Below are 12,959 nucleotides of genomic sequence, written 5' to 3'. Positions count from 1 at the left end.
GACGTACATACTCGCATAAAGCGCTTTCTATGTGCATAGAGTTGCATTAGAGTTCACGTTTAAAAAAAAACGTACAACCTACTCCTGTCTGCAACTACACTAGAATACATGGAAAACATGAATATATGTTAACCTCGGCTGAACCGAAGACAGGTACCAGTTTTCTTACAAAAGCTTGATTTTGATCGGTCAGTTTGTATAGCAGGAACAATTTCTTCGGACATTGTATTGTTGTCTTGGAGAATAATCTCTGCCGAATTTCGTGAAGATATCTTGTCAAATCAAAAAATTTTCCATATCTCCAAAACAGGGGACTGCAATGGCCACCCACGTAACAGATCTGTTCTCTGATGCATTTTAGTATCATGAGTATAACACTTAACAACATCGCCGCACTTGCAGTGTTGATTGCTGAGAGAGTGATCACTCTGCGTGACAATGAAGAGTTGGCAAATAGCTATTGATTTAATTCGTATGTCAATAATAATTGCTGAATGAACTACAACAATGGAGAGAGATAAGCGGTAATCCTATACGTATTGGATTTTGTTCAGATTAGATCTTGGCTGCAAGCGGAAGAGACAACATAAGGCTAAGACAAATAAAGTTGAATGTTAATTTATTAAACCAATAACTTAACATAATTTAACTTTTACATCGTTCCGCTGATCATTTCTATACATACATACATACATATCTACACATGTATGTATAAACCTATATATTTTGGCAAACATAATATAACCTGTTCAGGGTATATTTATTTTGGTTTTTGAATTTTTAATTTATATATTTTTATACTCTTACAAGCTGTTGCAATACAGTATTATAGTTTTGTTCACCTAACGGTTCTATGTACGTATCCTCCAAAGCTAAGCGAGATAGATATATCCGTCCGCGCAAGCTGTAACGTGAGKAATTACGAGTTCGTAGATGGACGCAGATCGCCATTAACCGAAAACATATAAAGTGCCATAACTAAGCCCTCAATTGAGATATACTATATATGCAACTCTAATTTGGTAAGGGGCACCCGTAGGCAAATATTTTTGAAAAAGTGGGCGTGGCCCCACCCTTTAACTAGTTTAGTGTACATATTCCCTAAAGCAATTAAGCTACAACAACAAAATTTGCTGAGTGAGCGGACAGTCTGAAAATAATCGGAGGACAACCCTGCTCACTCCCCATATAACGGTACTGTTAAAAACTACTGAAAGCGCGATAAATACGCCAGACATTTTACCACCTAGATGGTATGAAAGAGCTTTATAGGAGCCGGAGTAAACATTTGACGATGGACGTGGCACCGCCCACTTTTGGTGAAATCGAATGAATATTTTCTTGGCTTTGATCCGGTTGCTCCCGAACTTAACCCTTTCTGACATCTTTATTTTTAATTTATCGCATTAGCTTAATTAAAAAATATCTTTATATACATACATCAATTAGTGTACTATTTKCTTGAGCTAAAAACACAACAATATTGTCATTTATCGCACGTGAGTGCAATATGTAATATACATATTTGTAGTTGTCCATGCGTAAAGCAATCTCTAATTTACTCTATACCAGATTTGCTTAACGTTTGTCCTCATTACTGGTTGATTGTCATCATAGTAAAACAATCATTGAGAGATATTTGCATTTGAAATCAAATGTAAATTTAGAGAAAATTAAAAACTGTTGTTGTTTTTTTAATAACATAAATTAGCCTAAGTTAATCCTTATTACATCATGGAAAGATGGAAAGTTCCAAGCATATAGACGGATAGACAGACAGTTTCATTAGTATAGATCAGAATATCCAGCTCTGAAAGTATTCGACGCAGTACCCGCCGGGAGAAGCGGAATACCTTCACACCGTTGGAAAGACTAGGTGGAGAAGAACCCGGCTAAGGAAGAACGATTGGCGCGCTGTACCCCAATTATTATATAATATTATTTATACATATGTATATACAATATTATTATATAATATTACTAATACATGTATATAATATTACTTATTTGCTTAATAAATTTAAAAAAGAAAATATCCATATGCATGAATAGAGGAATTTTTTCGAAAAAGARGAATTTCAGCGAATTGCCTTATTATCACATGGCAGCGCTCCATTTCGTCGTAATTTTGGTAAACAAATGGGGTTAAAACGAGTGTAAAATGTAATTTTTAAACTGCTTATTTTTTAGGTAAAAAACCTGCTAAAAWTGTAAGATATGGAGTTATTTACAAGTTTATAGTGTAATTTAATTAATTAGATGTGAAAAATGTGAATAAAGTGTGTTTAATGTGGTGAAATAGCGTCTTGAAATGTACGAATTTTGCGAATTTTTGAACTTTAAGGTCGAATATCTTCTAAACTAAGCGTTTGCGGTACCTATAACATATTTTTTAATCAGGAGGACTTCGTCTTCCAACTGTACCTTCAGATCGCGGACCAAAGAAATCGGAATCGTGCCCGTATTTTCGAATAGATCGAACAAAATTTCTCAGATAATGTAATACATTTTTTAATTGCGACGAACACTTTTATATTGGGATTAGTTGTTTTGGTTTCTAGCTGTACAGCAATGTATGCATCTATGCCTAGTTACACATTTCTCTGATCGGCTATGTTGCGTTTCAAACCAATAGCTTATACACCAGACAACCAGTAAAACAAAAAAGCCGCAGCAAGTGCTTGGCATAACTCTATGCAGGGAAAATTTTAGACATTTTGCTTTACACATTTCATTAAYAGCGGACATTTTTCACTTGAAATATCAAAATTATAAAATATTTTGAATGGGGCTTTTTTCGTTTCGCTAGGTGTACTTAGAATTCTAATAGCGTACCGAAATCGAATTACACTATGCTGTAATTAACTAAGCCAAACAGCATGAAAATTGTGTCGATGCCACCATGATCAGTGAACGCCAGTAGGTATTTGTGTTGAATCAGTTATTTGACGGCAGTTTGATACTCTGGTTGTTGATACATTGAAAATTGAAAAATTACATTTTGTTTTCACAATAACAGCTGCGTTATGAAATATACAATTTTCCTACTTTTGCAAGCATTTTTATTGTATCCAGCTTTTATTAGAAACAAAGTGGTCTGGTGCAGCCAAACAATAGACGACCGGCCACTTGCCAAAGTAAACGATCCGCCATCCAAAAAGCAGCCTTCCGATGTTGTAAAAGTTGTATCTGGTACCAACGTAAAACGTTTAGAGCGAATGACGATTCCTTTGAGTGGACAATTCACGCAATATCCGATGTATTTTGGTTATAATTATGTCGGTGCAAGCATTCTTTTCACAAAATAAAATATAAAAGTAATTTTAATTTTCTTGCAGGCAGTGCCTCGTTGGCAAGCATTTGCGAGTATTGTAGGAGAAGGAGAGTCTGCCATAAATGGAGTCGTTACCTTTCAGCAATTGCCTTACAACGGTGACATTAGAGTGACCATTAATATAACTGGACTACCAACAGGAAAACACGCTATTCATATACACACATACGGAGAYTTGCGAGACGGTTGCAAATCAACTGGTTTGCAATTCCCTAACAATTTCGTGAGTATCACCTTAGACACCTCCTAAGAGTTAACTTTGTAAAATCAATCATTTATAAATGTTATCAAACAACATTTTAATATTAAATTTTATTTAACCAGATAGGCAACGTAGACACCAAAGAAGATGGAAGTATCTCATCAGCCTTTCGCAGTTCGTATCTAAATTTGTTTGGCTTCAATGGAATTGTAGGGCGTTCAATTGTTATTCATGAAAAACCCATCGATGTAAATATTGCACTCAATGCTGAAGTGTTTTCTAGCTCACTGCAATCAATGTCCGATGCTCTGGCCTATCAAAATGAAGAAAACTCTGTAGGTCCCGCTGTTGCATGTGGGATTATCAGTATAACAAGCACACCCCCGGCCACCGTTTCAGCATAGAAATAAAAATATAGTGTGTAAGTCATACTATGTATTTCAGTATATGTAATATTACATACTAGGGACTTACAGTATAGAATTCTGAGGTTAAAAATATTACTTGTTATACAATATAAGCRGTGGAAAAGGGACCTCAGAAGCAACGATATATCGAGCAGCAAATTTATACGACCAAATTACAAATAATAAATATATAAACTTATTTCACGAAAGAAATTGTTTCATTAGTATAAAATTTGTTATTATAAAACATCGTAACCTTCATTATTTTGTTTGAATTTTTACACACACCTGCTATATACTCATATATACAAGTACATACGTTCTTTGCGGTCATTGTTGAAAACAATGTGCGAATCTTGTGTTTAGTTGAATTTTAGATAGGCTTAAATACCMTGAATATATATACAGTGTGCCAAGATATTTGTAACAGCTAGAAAATATATGTAAATGATCAACATGAGCATATAGCTGCCATACAAATTTTGAGTGATTATCAAAAAAGTAATGCAAAAGAACGGTCCAAAGCGACAATGAGAGAAATGTCGGAGACTGTATAAAATATATGTATAAATGATCAACGTGACGAGCTAAGTTAAACCACTTCCGTCTGTCTGTATATACGGAAACTAGTCCCTCAGTTTTTGATATATCGCTCTGAAWTTTAACAGACACCTTGGAAAATCCTCCGTCGTGATGGACATCAGAGCCTTCTTCGATTCAGCTTTTATATCCTCAATTGAGTCAAAATGGTATGCTCGGAGTGRTCATGTAAATTTGCTGAATAGCCATAAGTTACACGAAGGTAAATCAGGCGAATGCGGTGGTTGCGGATATTAGTTGAAAATGTGGCGAAATGATTACGAATAACCAATGCAGTATGAGATGGTCCATTATCGCACTTCTTTGTTCAATAAATTCAGACATAGTAAAAATCGTAGAATTCACTTTTASAGCCTCACAAAACGACGCGTATCTCAAAAACTAATGAATATTTTGTGAATATATGGCGTGAAATTGAGCATAGATGTAACTAACAGTACTATCAACTTACAGAAAACCGATTCGAAAAACRTGCGAAATATAAATTAAAAATTCACCTTTCACAAAATCATTCAAAATACTTTTGACATCGTAACATGTGGATTCGAAATTTGAACTGTCAAATCACTAAACATATCAGTGATTGTGCTGAAGAAAGCTCGGGTATTCGTTCCAAACAGAGTTTTTAAGCTGGACATAACTAAAAACAGTCATGTTAYCTATAACATTTTAAAAATACCTATTATTATGATATTACTAGCACTTTTCTTTTATTTTTGGAATTTGTGATTCTACTACCATTTAATTGGTGGATGATGCTAACTCTATATCAAAGAAAACAACTTCACTGAAGGAAAGAAAGTTAAAACTTTCTATATTATTCTTATAAAYGGCAAACTTTTAGGTCAATCGGCCTCACCATGTGGCGGATGCATTTTAGTAGAGAAATAACGAGAGCGTTTGAGAGAATTAAATTGTTTTTACGACTGCGCAGATTGTAACGCCATTGTAAACTTTCCATATCTACATTTGTAAGTAAACTAAAGCATATAAGACACACGAGAGGAGAATAAACAAGTCATATTGTGCACTGCACAAGAGATGTCTCTCCGTATGACATTATTCCAACATTGGAACATGYGATACATAACTCACATTCTTTTATTACGAATCAGTAGGTCTTGTTTGAAAGCTCAAGCTCTCCGTTTCCTCAAGCACAGACCAACTGAGCTTGCATTCTTTAAACATACTATTTCAAATTTTGAGAATCAATTACACGGCAATGTTCGAACTCATTGGACTGTCTACAAGCAGCTTATTAACATTCTTCTTAACCAAACTACAAATAATTTCTAATTAARTAACAAAAATATAAATAATTTTCAAAGTTTAAAGTAAATATATTTTTAATTATAAGTTTTAATTTTAACAATCTGAAATCWATCTACATATAAAATAAAGTACTATTAAATTTAAATTTACRAACAAATTTTATCACTCTATCGCCATGAGTATTATATTATATAATATGTTAGTGGCGTCTTACCATGCATGTAATACTCGGATTATCGGAAGTGCTAAATCGTTCTTTTAGTCTGTTGTGTTGCAAATTATTTCTATATCTCTAAACAATATTTCAAATAATACTTGAAAACAGACATGTACACACGTACATCTATGCAAAAAGATTCTTCATTTGGGAGTTAAACGCCGTTATATGGATTTTTCCCAATTTTGAATCACAATTGCAATACGCAAAGATTAACAATTGCATTTGCTTCATTAGGGTGATAGCTATGTATATTGGATGTTATTTTCTTATTAGGGATATTCTTTGACCAAGTTTTGTTGTTATTATGTTCAAACCTAATTTCACGTCGTTACATAATTGATCATAAAATTCTGTTAGCGCATATACACATACTATATGTAAACATGGATGGCAATATTTCGCCTTAAAGSAATAATTGCTTTTTGATACATGCCTCTTACACTTTTTGACCTTGGAGTGTACTCACAGGGTATAATATATGGTATCAGTCATGAATGGACCTCGCGGTTTCATAACTCTCAAACGAGTACAAATGACATAGAGAAGTGCAAACATATAAGCATATGTGTGCACACATTAACACCGTTAAACCAACYAAATTATATAACTTATTTGTCATTTCTGCAAATATTATGGGTCTCTCTTTCCACGATCTTAATTTAGCTGCTCTCAAATGTCAAATCATAAATCTAGAATGTATAAAACAGTTTCTTGAAATTACCAAAATCACCAAAACTAAATCTAGTATATTGGAGCAACTTACCTAAATATTCTTACTACATTAGTTCATACAACATGTAAACGCATGGCATATACTAGCACATATTGATTTTTAGGTAAATGCATTCCTTTCTTACAAAYATTTCATATTTGGTAGTTCTAAAGGTATTACATATCATCTAAAAATGTAAAACTGAATTATATACATATATATACACAACATATATATAGTACATACCATGTATAGTACGATAACGCATGCCTTTCACTTTATAACTCTTTTTTAAACCTAAAAGGGATTCCCATATAACCCTTTTATATTAGTACAGGCGTACATTTACAAGTCTACATTCTGTTCATGAAAGATTCATTTCTTTAATACTACTACAATGGAATAATACTAATGAGAATAGAAACAGTCTTAAAAACAATTTATAAATTTAAAAATGAGGATTATGCTTTCGAAAAAGGGGAAAGTTTATTAAGCTTACTACACTCACTTAAGGTTTGCTTATTTTAAATTCGTCTTTAGTATCTAAATATTCTCTTTAGGCGCTGGCAATAAAAATACTTAATAGCGAATACAAGTGCTTTTGAGTATCAAAAGTCAATACCTTCGAACAACTTTGACAGAATGTGATTGCGCATTGTTGAAATGAGCGAATGAAAGTCAGTAAATTTAAAGAAATAAAAATACAAAAACTTACATCGTCAGAATGGTGAACACTTTACTACACCTTTTATTCTTGCGAAAGATTTCTGCCGAAGTAGAGAAATAAAATTATATGATTAAGAAAAGGTTTTAAAAAGTTTCCTGTAGATGATTCTTTTAAAAAGCAGTCAAGACCTTTATTTTTGTCAGTTAAATTCGTATTTAAACATATGTTCAGGTATAGAGCAATCCCAACAGCTTTTATTAAAGCCGATCAGGGGACCTATGTGCTCAATTGGCAGGGCGATTTTATCACTAATAGCTCATTCCAATAAGGTGTTGTTTTCACGAGCTACGATAATATCCTTTTAGATATCAGTCATCGTTTGCTACAATTATAAATAAAACATATACCTATATCCTCAAATTGTAAATTTATGGATGTGAATTTCACCTACATATTACTGGGGATACTTCGGAGTCAAAAATTACAACAGATACAATACTCGTATTAATCGAAGTAAGCTAAAATTTGACACACGGTGTCGAGTTTGGTCCAATTTAACAGATAGGACAGTTTATATCTCAACTATACCAAAGTCAAGAAATCACATATAAAAAATATATTTTTCAAAACAAAGCAAGGATTCAAAATTCCAAAAATATATAATTATTATTATTGTCTTGAGTACAATTCCGAAAAAAATGTGCAAACCTCAACAATCAGCGGGGCAGCAATGTACATCGCACATATCTCAGAAGAAATGATCAAAGGAAGACAACTATTGAAAAAACAAATGCGCGCCATGAACAAAACATCTGGTGGTTTCCGACAGACCTTGCCGGTCAATCCTCGCTGTACTTTCGTCGATGAGATAAATGTCCGTKCAATAGTGTAATTCTTATGCCACAGAGTTGAGAAAGGCTTTCAAATTCGTTCTTTCCTGAAAAACATGTAACTTAAAAAAACGTGTTAATTTTATAAATTCAATATCAAATACATATGCAGTATATTTATATTCTTCTTCTTCTTGATTGGCGTAGACACCGCTTACGCGATTATAGAGGAGTTAACAACAGCRCGCCAGTCGTTTCTTCTTTTCGCTAYGTGGCGCCAATTAGATATTCCAAGTGAAGCCAGGTCCTTCTCCACTTGTTCCTTCCAACGGAGTGGAGGTCTTCCTCTTCCTCTACTTCCCCCGGCGGGTACTGCGTCKAATACTTTCAGAGCTGGAGTGTTTTCGTCCATTCGGACAAAATGACCTAGCCAGCGCAGCCGTTGTCTTTTAATTCGCTGAACCATGTCAATGTCGCCATATATCTCGTATATTAGTTAACTGAAATTCACGAAAGTGTAATTATATGTGGATTGGATCTAATGTGAATATGGTGGTCATCATAAATGCCACTGATCCAGATAAAAACTTTCGCCATTMACAAACCAGCGTTATTAGTGCCAATTCTGTATACTTGTAAATTTACATAAATAGTTTTGGTATATAGACATACATGCACACATATGTGTTTAGACTTTTTGAAGAAACGGAAACCAACAAAATGTGTATTAAATTACTAAAATAAGTGTGTTTGTAAATATATGTAAATATTTAGGTATACTCGCAATTGAACTAAATGATTCTGTAAAAACCATGAATTATTTCAGTTCTATCTTATTTGCTATTTAAAAGCCATTTTGAGAAACCGCAGGGATCATAAAATAACACCAGCACCTATTTTCGAAAGTATTTTTAATTACTTTTTCGCTGCCAACATTATAATAATGCAAAACATGGGAAATAAATTTAGCATTCTTACGTTTCATATATTTTATTCAAATAGATTATGAAATACAAAAATTCACTGCATAGTAATTAAAATTAAAATATTGAGAAATATATTTGCAGAAATTTTTTTAAATAAAAAAGTGTTTGAAAAGTACAAAATTTGATCTATTACATTCGTTTTCGTTTTTAAACCTCTATATTGATAATTGAACTTGAATTAAAACACAAGAAATAGTTTTCAATCCGCTTTGTTATTTCTTATTCCATAAACTCAGAAGTGCACAATGTGCATACATGTATAAATTCATTTGTGCACACCACTGTATTACGCGGTGATTTGGAATCTGATATGCAAACATACAGTTGAGAAAAACAAAGAAAAATTATTCGCCCAGAGCAAATTTGTCAACATCTTGAAGTGTATTTGCTAGGTCCCTTAACTATTTTTGAGTTTTAATTAGAGGATTCATTCTGCATAACTATAATGCCTTGCTTGTACAGCACAGCACAGCCTACAGCCCAGAATTAATTAAAAGTTATTAGACTAATAATAAATTATTCTGTATTACGAAATGCAGTTTGCCCAACAAAACCCAGAGATAACAGTTAAAATGAGATATGATAAGTGAGTAATAATGTGTTCCGGTCATTACAAAAGGTTCGGAATGTATTAATTTCCAACTTTTTGTCCATATTTCAGAATTTACAAAAAATTTCACAGCTATTAATATTAATAATCCGTTAATAATGTCGTTTCAGGAGGAAAGCCCATAAAACGGATTGGAATAAATGTGTTGTAGCAGTAAGCAAAGTGTAGCCATGGTTTTGATTAACAAAAACATTGCTAGACCAAGAGATGAAAAATTAGACGAGAAAATGGTATACACATATTAAATGAAAAACAAGAAAAAACGTTAACTTCGGTTGCACCGAAGCTAAATACCCTTCAAAGGTGCATTTTTGTTAGTAACTTTGTGACCAGTTTATATGAAAGCTATACGCTATATGTAGTAATTCGTACTGAACAATTTTTTTTGGAGATTATATTGTTACCTTAAGCAGTAATCCATGCCAAATTTCKTAAAGATATCAAGTCAAATGTGAAAGTTTTACATACAAGAACTTGATTCCGATTGTTCAGTTTTGTATGGCAGCTATATGCTATATCGCCAACCGATCTGAACAATTTCTTCAGAGATTACATTGTTGTTTTAGAAAATAGCMWATGCCAATACATTGTGAAATGTGGAAGTTTTCCATACAAGAACTTGATTCCGGTCATTCAGTTTGTATGGCAGCTATATTTTATAGTGGTCCGATATCGGCAGTTCCGACAAATGAGCAGCTTCTTTAGAGAAAATGACGTTTGCAAAATTTCAAAACGATATCTTAAAAACTGATGAACTAGTTCGTATATATGCAGACAAACGGACAGACAGACGGACATGGCTAAATCGACTCAGCTCGACATACTGATCATTTATATATTGTATTTACTTTATAGGGTCTCTGATCCTTCCTTCTGGGTGTTACAAACTTCGTGACAAACTTAATATACACCTTGTTCAGGGTATAATAATACCATCCATTGAACCCTAAATAATGGAAAGTGCACTTATATGAAGATATTTTGGGTCTTTAACYGTAATAAAAATAGGTAAAAAGGCAATTTGAGCCAACTTTTGTCCAACTKATTTTTGAACCATGTTACTATACTCTATTTTTCATCTGTTTTTATCTTTATTGATGCTTATGAAAGGTTGATTCATTTTGAGGTTCCCAAATTTTTTTGAGGAAAAACACAAAAACTTTAAATTTATTGGGGAATGTGTATTATCAAGAACATTCTTTACCATTTAGATTATCTATTTTAAATGTTGGCCGCGGCAACGCAACCACTCGTTTAGTCCAATTTTCGATTACTWGTTCAAGCATTTCGACTGATAACTGGCGTATGACAGGCATAATGTTTTGTTAAAAGGACTAAATCGAAGCGATTGTCCGCATAGACTTTAATCCCCACAGGAAAAAGTCTATCAGTTCACCGAAGTGTTCTCTTAATAAATCCATTGATTGATTTGATGTGTAGGAAGTTACACCGCCTTGTTRAACCCAAATGTCGCCGAGATCACGAGCTTCAATTTCAGGCATCAAACAGTCGGTTACCATGGCGTGATAACGGTTGCAATTGACGGTTCCTCTCTCATCGGCATCATTTTTGAAGAAATATGGGATGATGATTTCCCCGGCGCACAAACCACGCCAACCCGTGTGTGCCCTGGATGAAATGGCAGCTCTTGAATTTCTTCAGGGTGCTCTTGGTCCCAAATGGAGKAATTTTGCTTGTTTACACACCCATTGAACCAGAAATGGGTCTCATCGGCTTCGGTATTTGGCTCGAAATCGTCGGATCTTCTTGGAACTTTTCAAGAGCCCATGGAACGAAGCGATGTTATTTGGGAAGGTCGAGCAGCCTCAGTTCTTGCACAAACTGTATTTTGCATTTAAGATGTAAACGTAAAATCCGAGGTTGAGTTGCTGCGAACGGTGCGGAATCGACTCATCAGAAGGCCGATTATGTTGAGTATAAGTTGAGCGGAACGCGCGAAATACAGGGTGGCTGATGAATTTTGGTACATTAAGAAACTCAAATAATTTTTTTATCAGTGTATAGAACTCATTTTTCTTTTATTCATGTTAAAGCTCATTCAATTTTATTAAATATAGCTTAATTAGTTTTAAAAATAATGGAATTTAAATGCCCCCCACTGCTCGTTGATGCATGTGCRGCATCTTACCAAAAAGTTGTTCATTACTGCTTGGAGAGTTCAGACAGGAATAGCCGCAATTGTTTCTCGAATGGATTGATTTAGTTCATTCAAATTTGTTGGTTTTTCTTTGTAGACTGCCTGTTTGCAATAACCCCCCAAGAAAAAGTAAGGTCAGGCGACCTGGGTAGCCAACGGAATGTGAAGTTTCTRGATATCAGCTTATTGGGAMACTTTCGTCGCAATTCTGTCATAACAGGTTGGGCTATGTGAGSAGCTGCACCATCTTGCTGAAACCACACAGAGTHGRAAGAAATTCTCATTCGGCGTAATTCTGGATAGAAAAACTCTCTCAACATGCTCAAGTAACGGTCTCCAGTAACCGTAACGGTGTGACCGTTTTCTTCGAAGAAGNTGACCGTTTTCTTCGAAGAAGTAGGGCCCGACAATGCAGCGAGATGAAACTGCACACCACACTGTGACACGAAGTGGATGCAATTCCGTCTCACGGAGTATCTGGGGGTTGGAGGCACTCCATATTCGACAATTTTGTTTGTTTATGTTGCCGTTTAAATCGAAATKKGYCTCGTCAGACATGAAAAGACAGTTCAACATGTTTCCATCCTCTTCCACCATTTGAAGCATCTTCTGGCAAAATCGGCAAGTCTGCAGCGTTCAGTTTGTTGGCCATTTGAATTTTATCTGGGAATAAGTACAAATCTTTGTGCATAATTGACTGTCTGCTTACACCCATTTAAGCAGATAAGCTTCTTGTCGAAACMCGTGAATTGTTTTKTATGGCAGCAACTACAGCAGCGATTGTTTCCTCCGCTCGAACTGAAGGGTTTCGATGGTGGGGTCTTCTGTTGACTGTCCCATGCTCGGCAAAATTGTTTACAAGTCTCATTATGGTCCATCTGCTCGGAGGATTGCCGCCAAACGTGCGCATATACTCTCTTTGAACCGAATCTACGGACTCCAGTGCGTGATAGCGGCGGAC

General features: G+C 34.5%; 1 protein-coding gene across 3 annotated transcripts; it reads left to right on the top strand.

Annotated features, from left to right (window-relative positions):
• Positions 1-2,841: 2,841 nt before the first annotated feature.
• On the top strand, positions 2,842-4,142 carry LOC108974360 (superoxide dismutase [Cu-Zn]). 3 transcript variants are annotated; one of them, XM_018942124.1, is made up of 4 exons: positions 2,842-2,919; positions 3,076-3,278; positions 3,339-3,557; positions 3,659-4,142. In XM_018942124.1, exons 2-4 carry the CDS (start codon positions 3,219-3,221, stop codon positions 3,938-3,940), a joined length of 561 nt encoding a protein of 186 aa, XP_018797669.1. In that variant the 5' UTR covers positions 2,842-2,919; positions 3,076-3,218; the 3' UTR covers positions 3,941-4,142. The 3 variants fall into 3 exon arrangements, with proteins under 3 accessions (XP_018797669.1, XP_018797668.1, XP_018797670.1); XM_018942123.1 differs by lacking the exon at positions 2,842-2,919 and having other exon boundaries at positions 2,951-3,278; XM_018942125.1 differs by lacking the exon at positions 2,842-2,919 and having other exon boundaries at positions 3,204-3,282.
• Positions 4,143-12,959: the final 8,817 nt, after the last annotated feature.

The sequence above is a fragment of the Bactrocera latifrons genome, unplaced genomic scaffold, assembly GCF_001853355.1.
Source record: "Bactrocera latifrons isolate USDA-ARS-PBARC rearing strain unplaced genomic scaffold, ASM185335v1 scaffold_55, whole genome shotgun sequence".
Classification (NCBI taxonomy): domain Eukaryota; kingdom Metazoa; phylum Arthropoda; class Insecta; order Diptera; family Tephritidae; genus Bactrocera; species Bactrocera latifrons.
The sequence above is the reverse complement of the archived record's forward strand: the minus strand, read 5'-3'. Positions and strand labels throughout refer to the sequence as shown.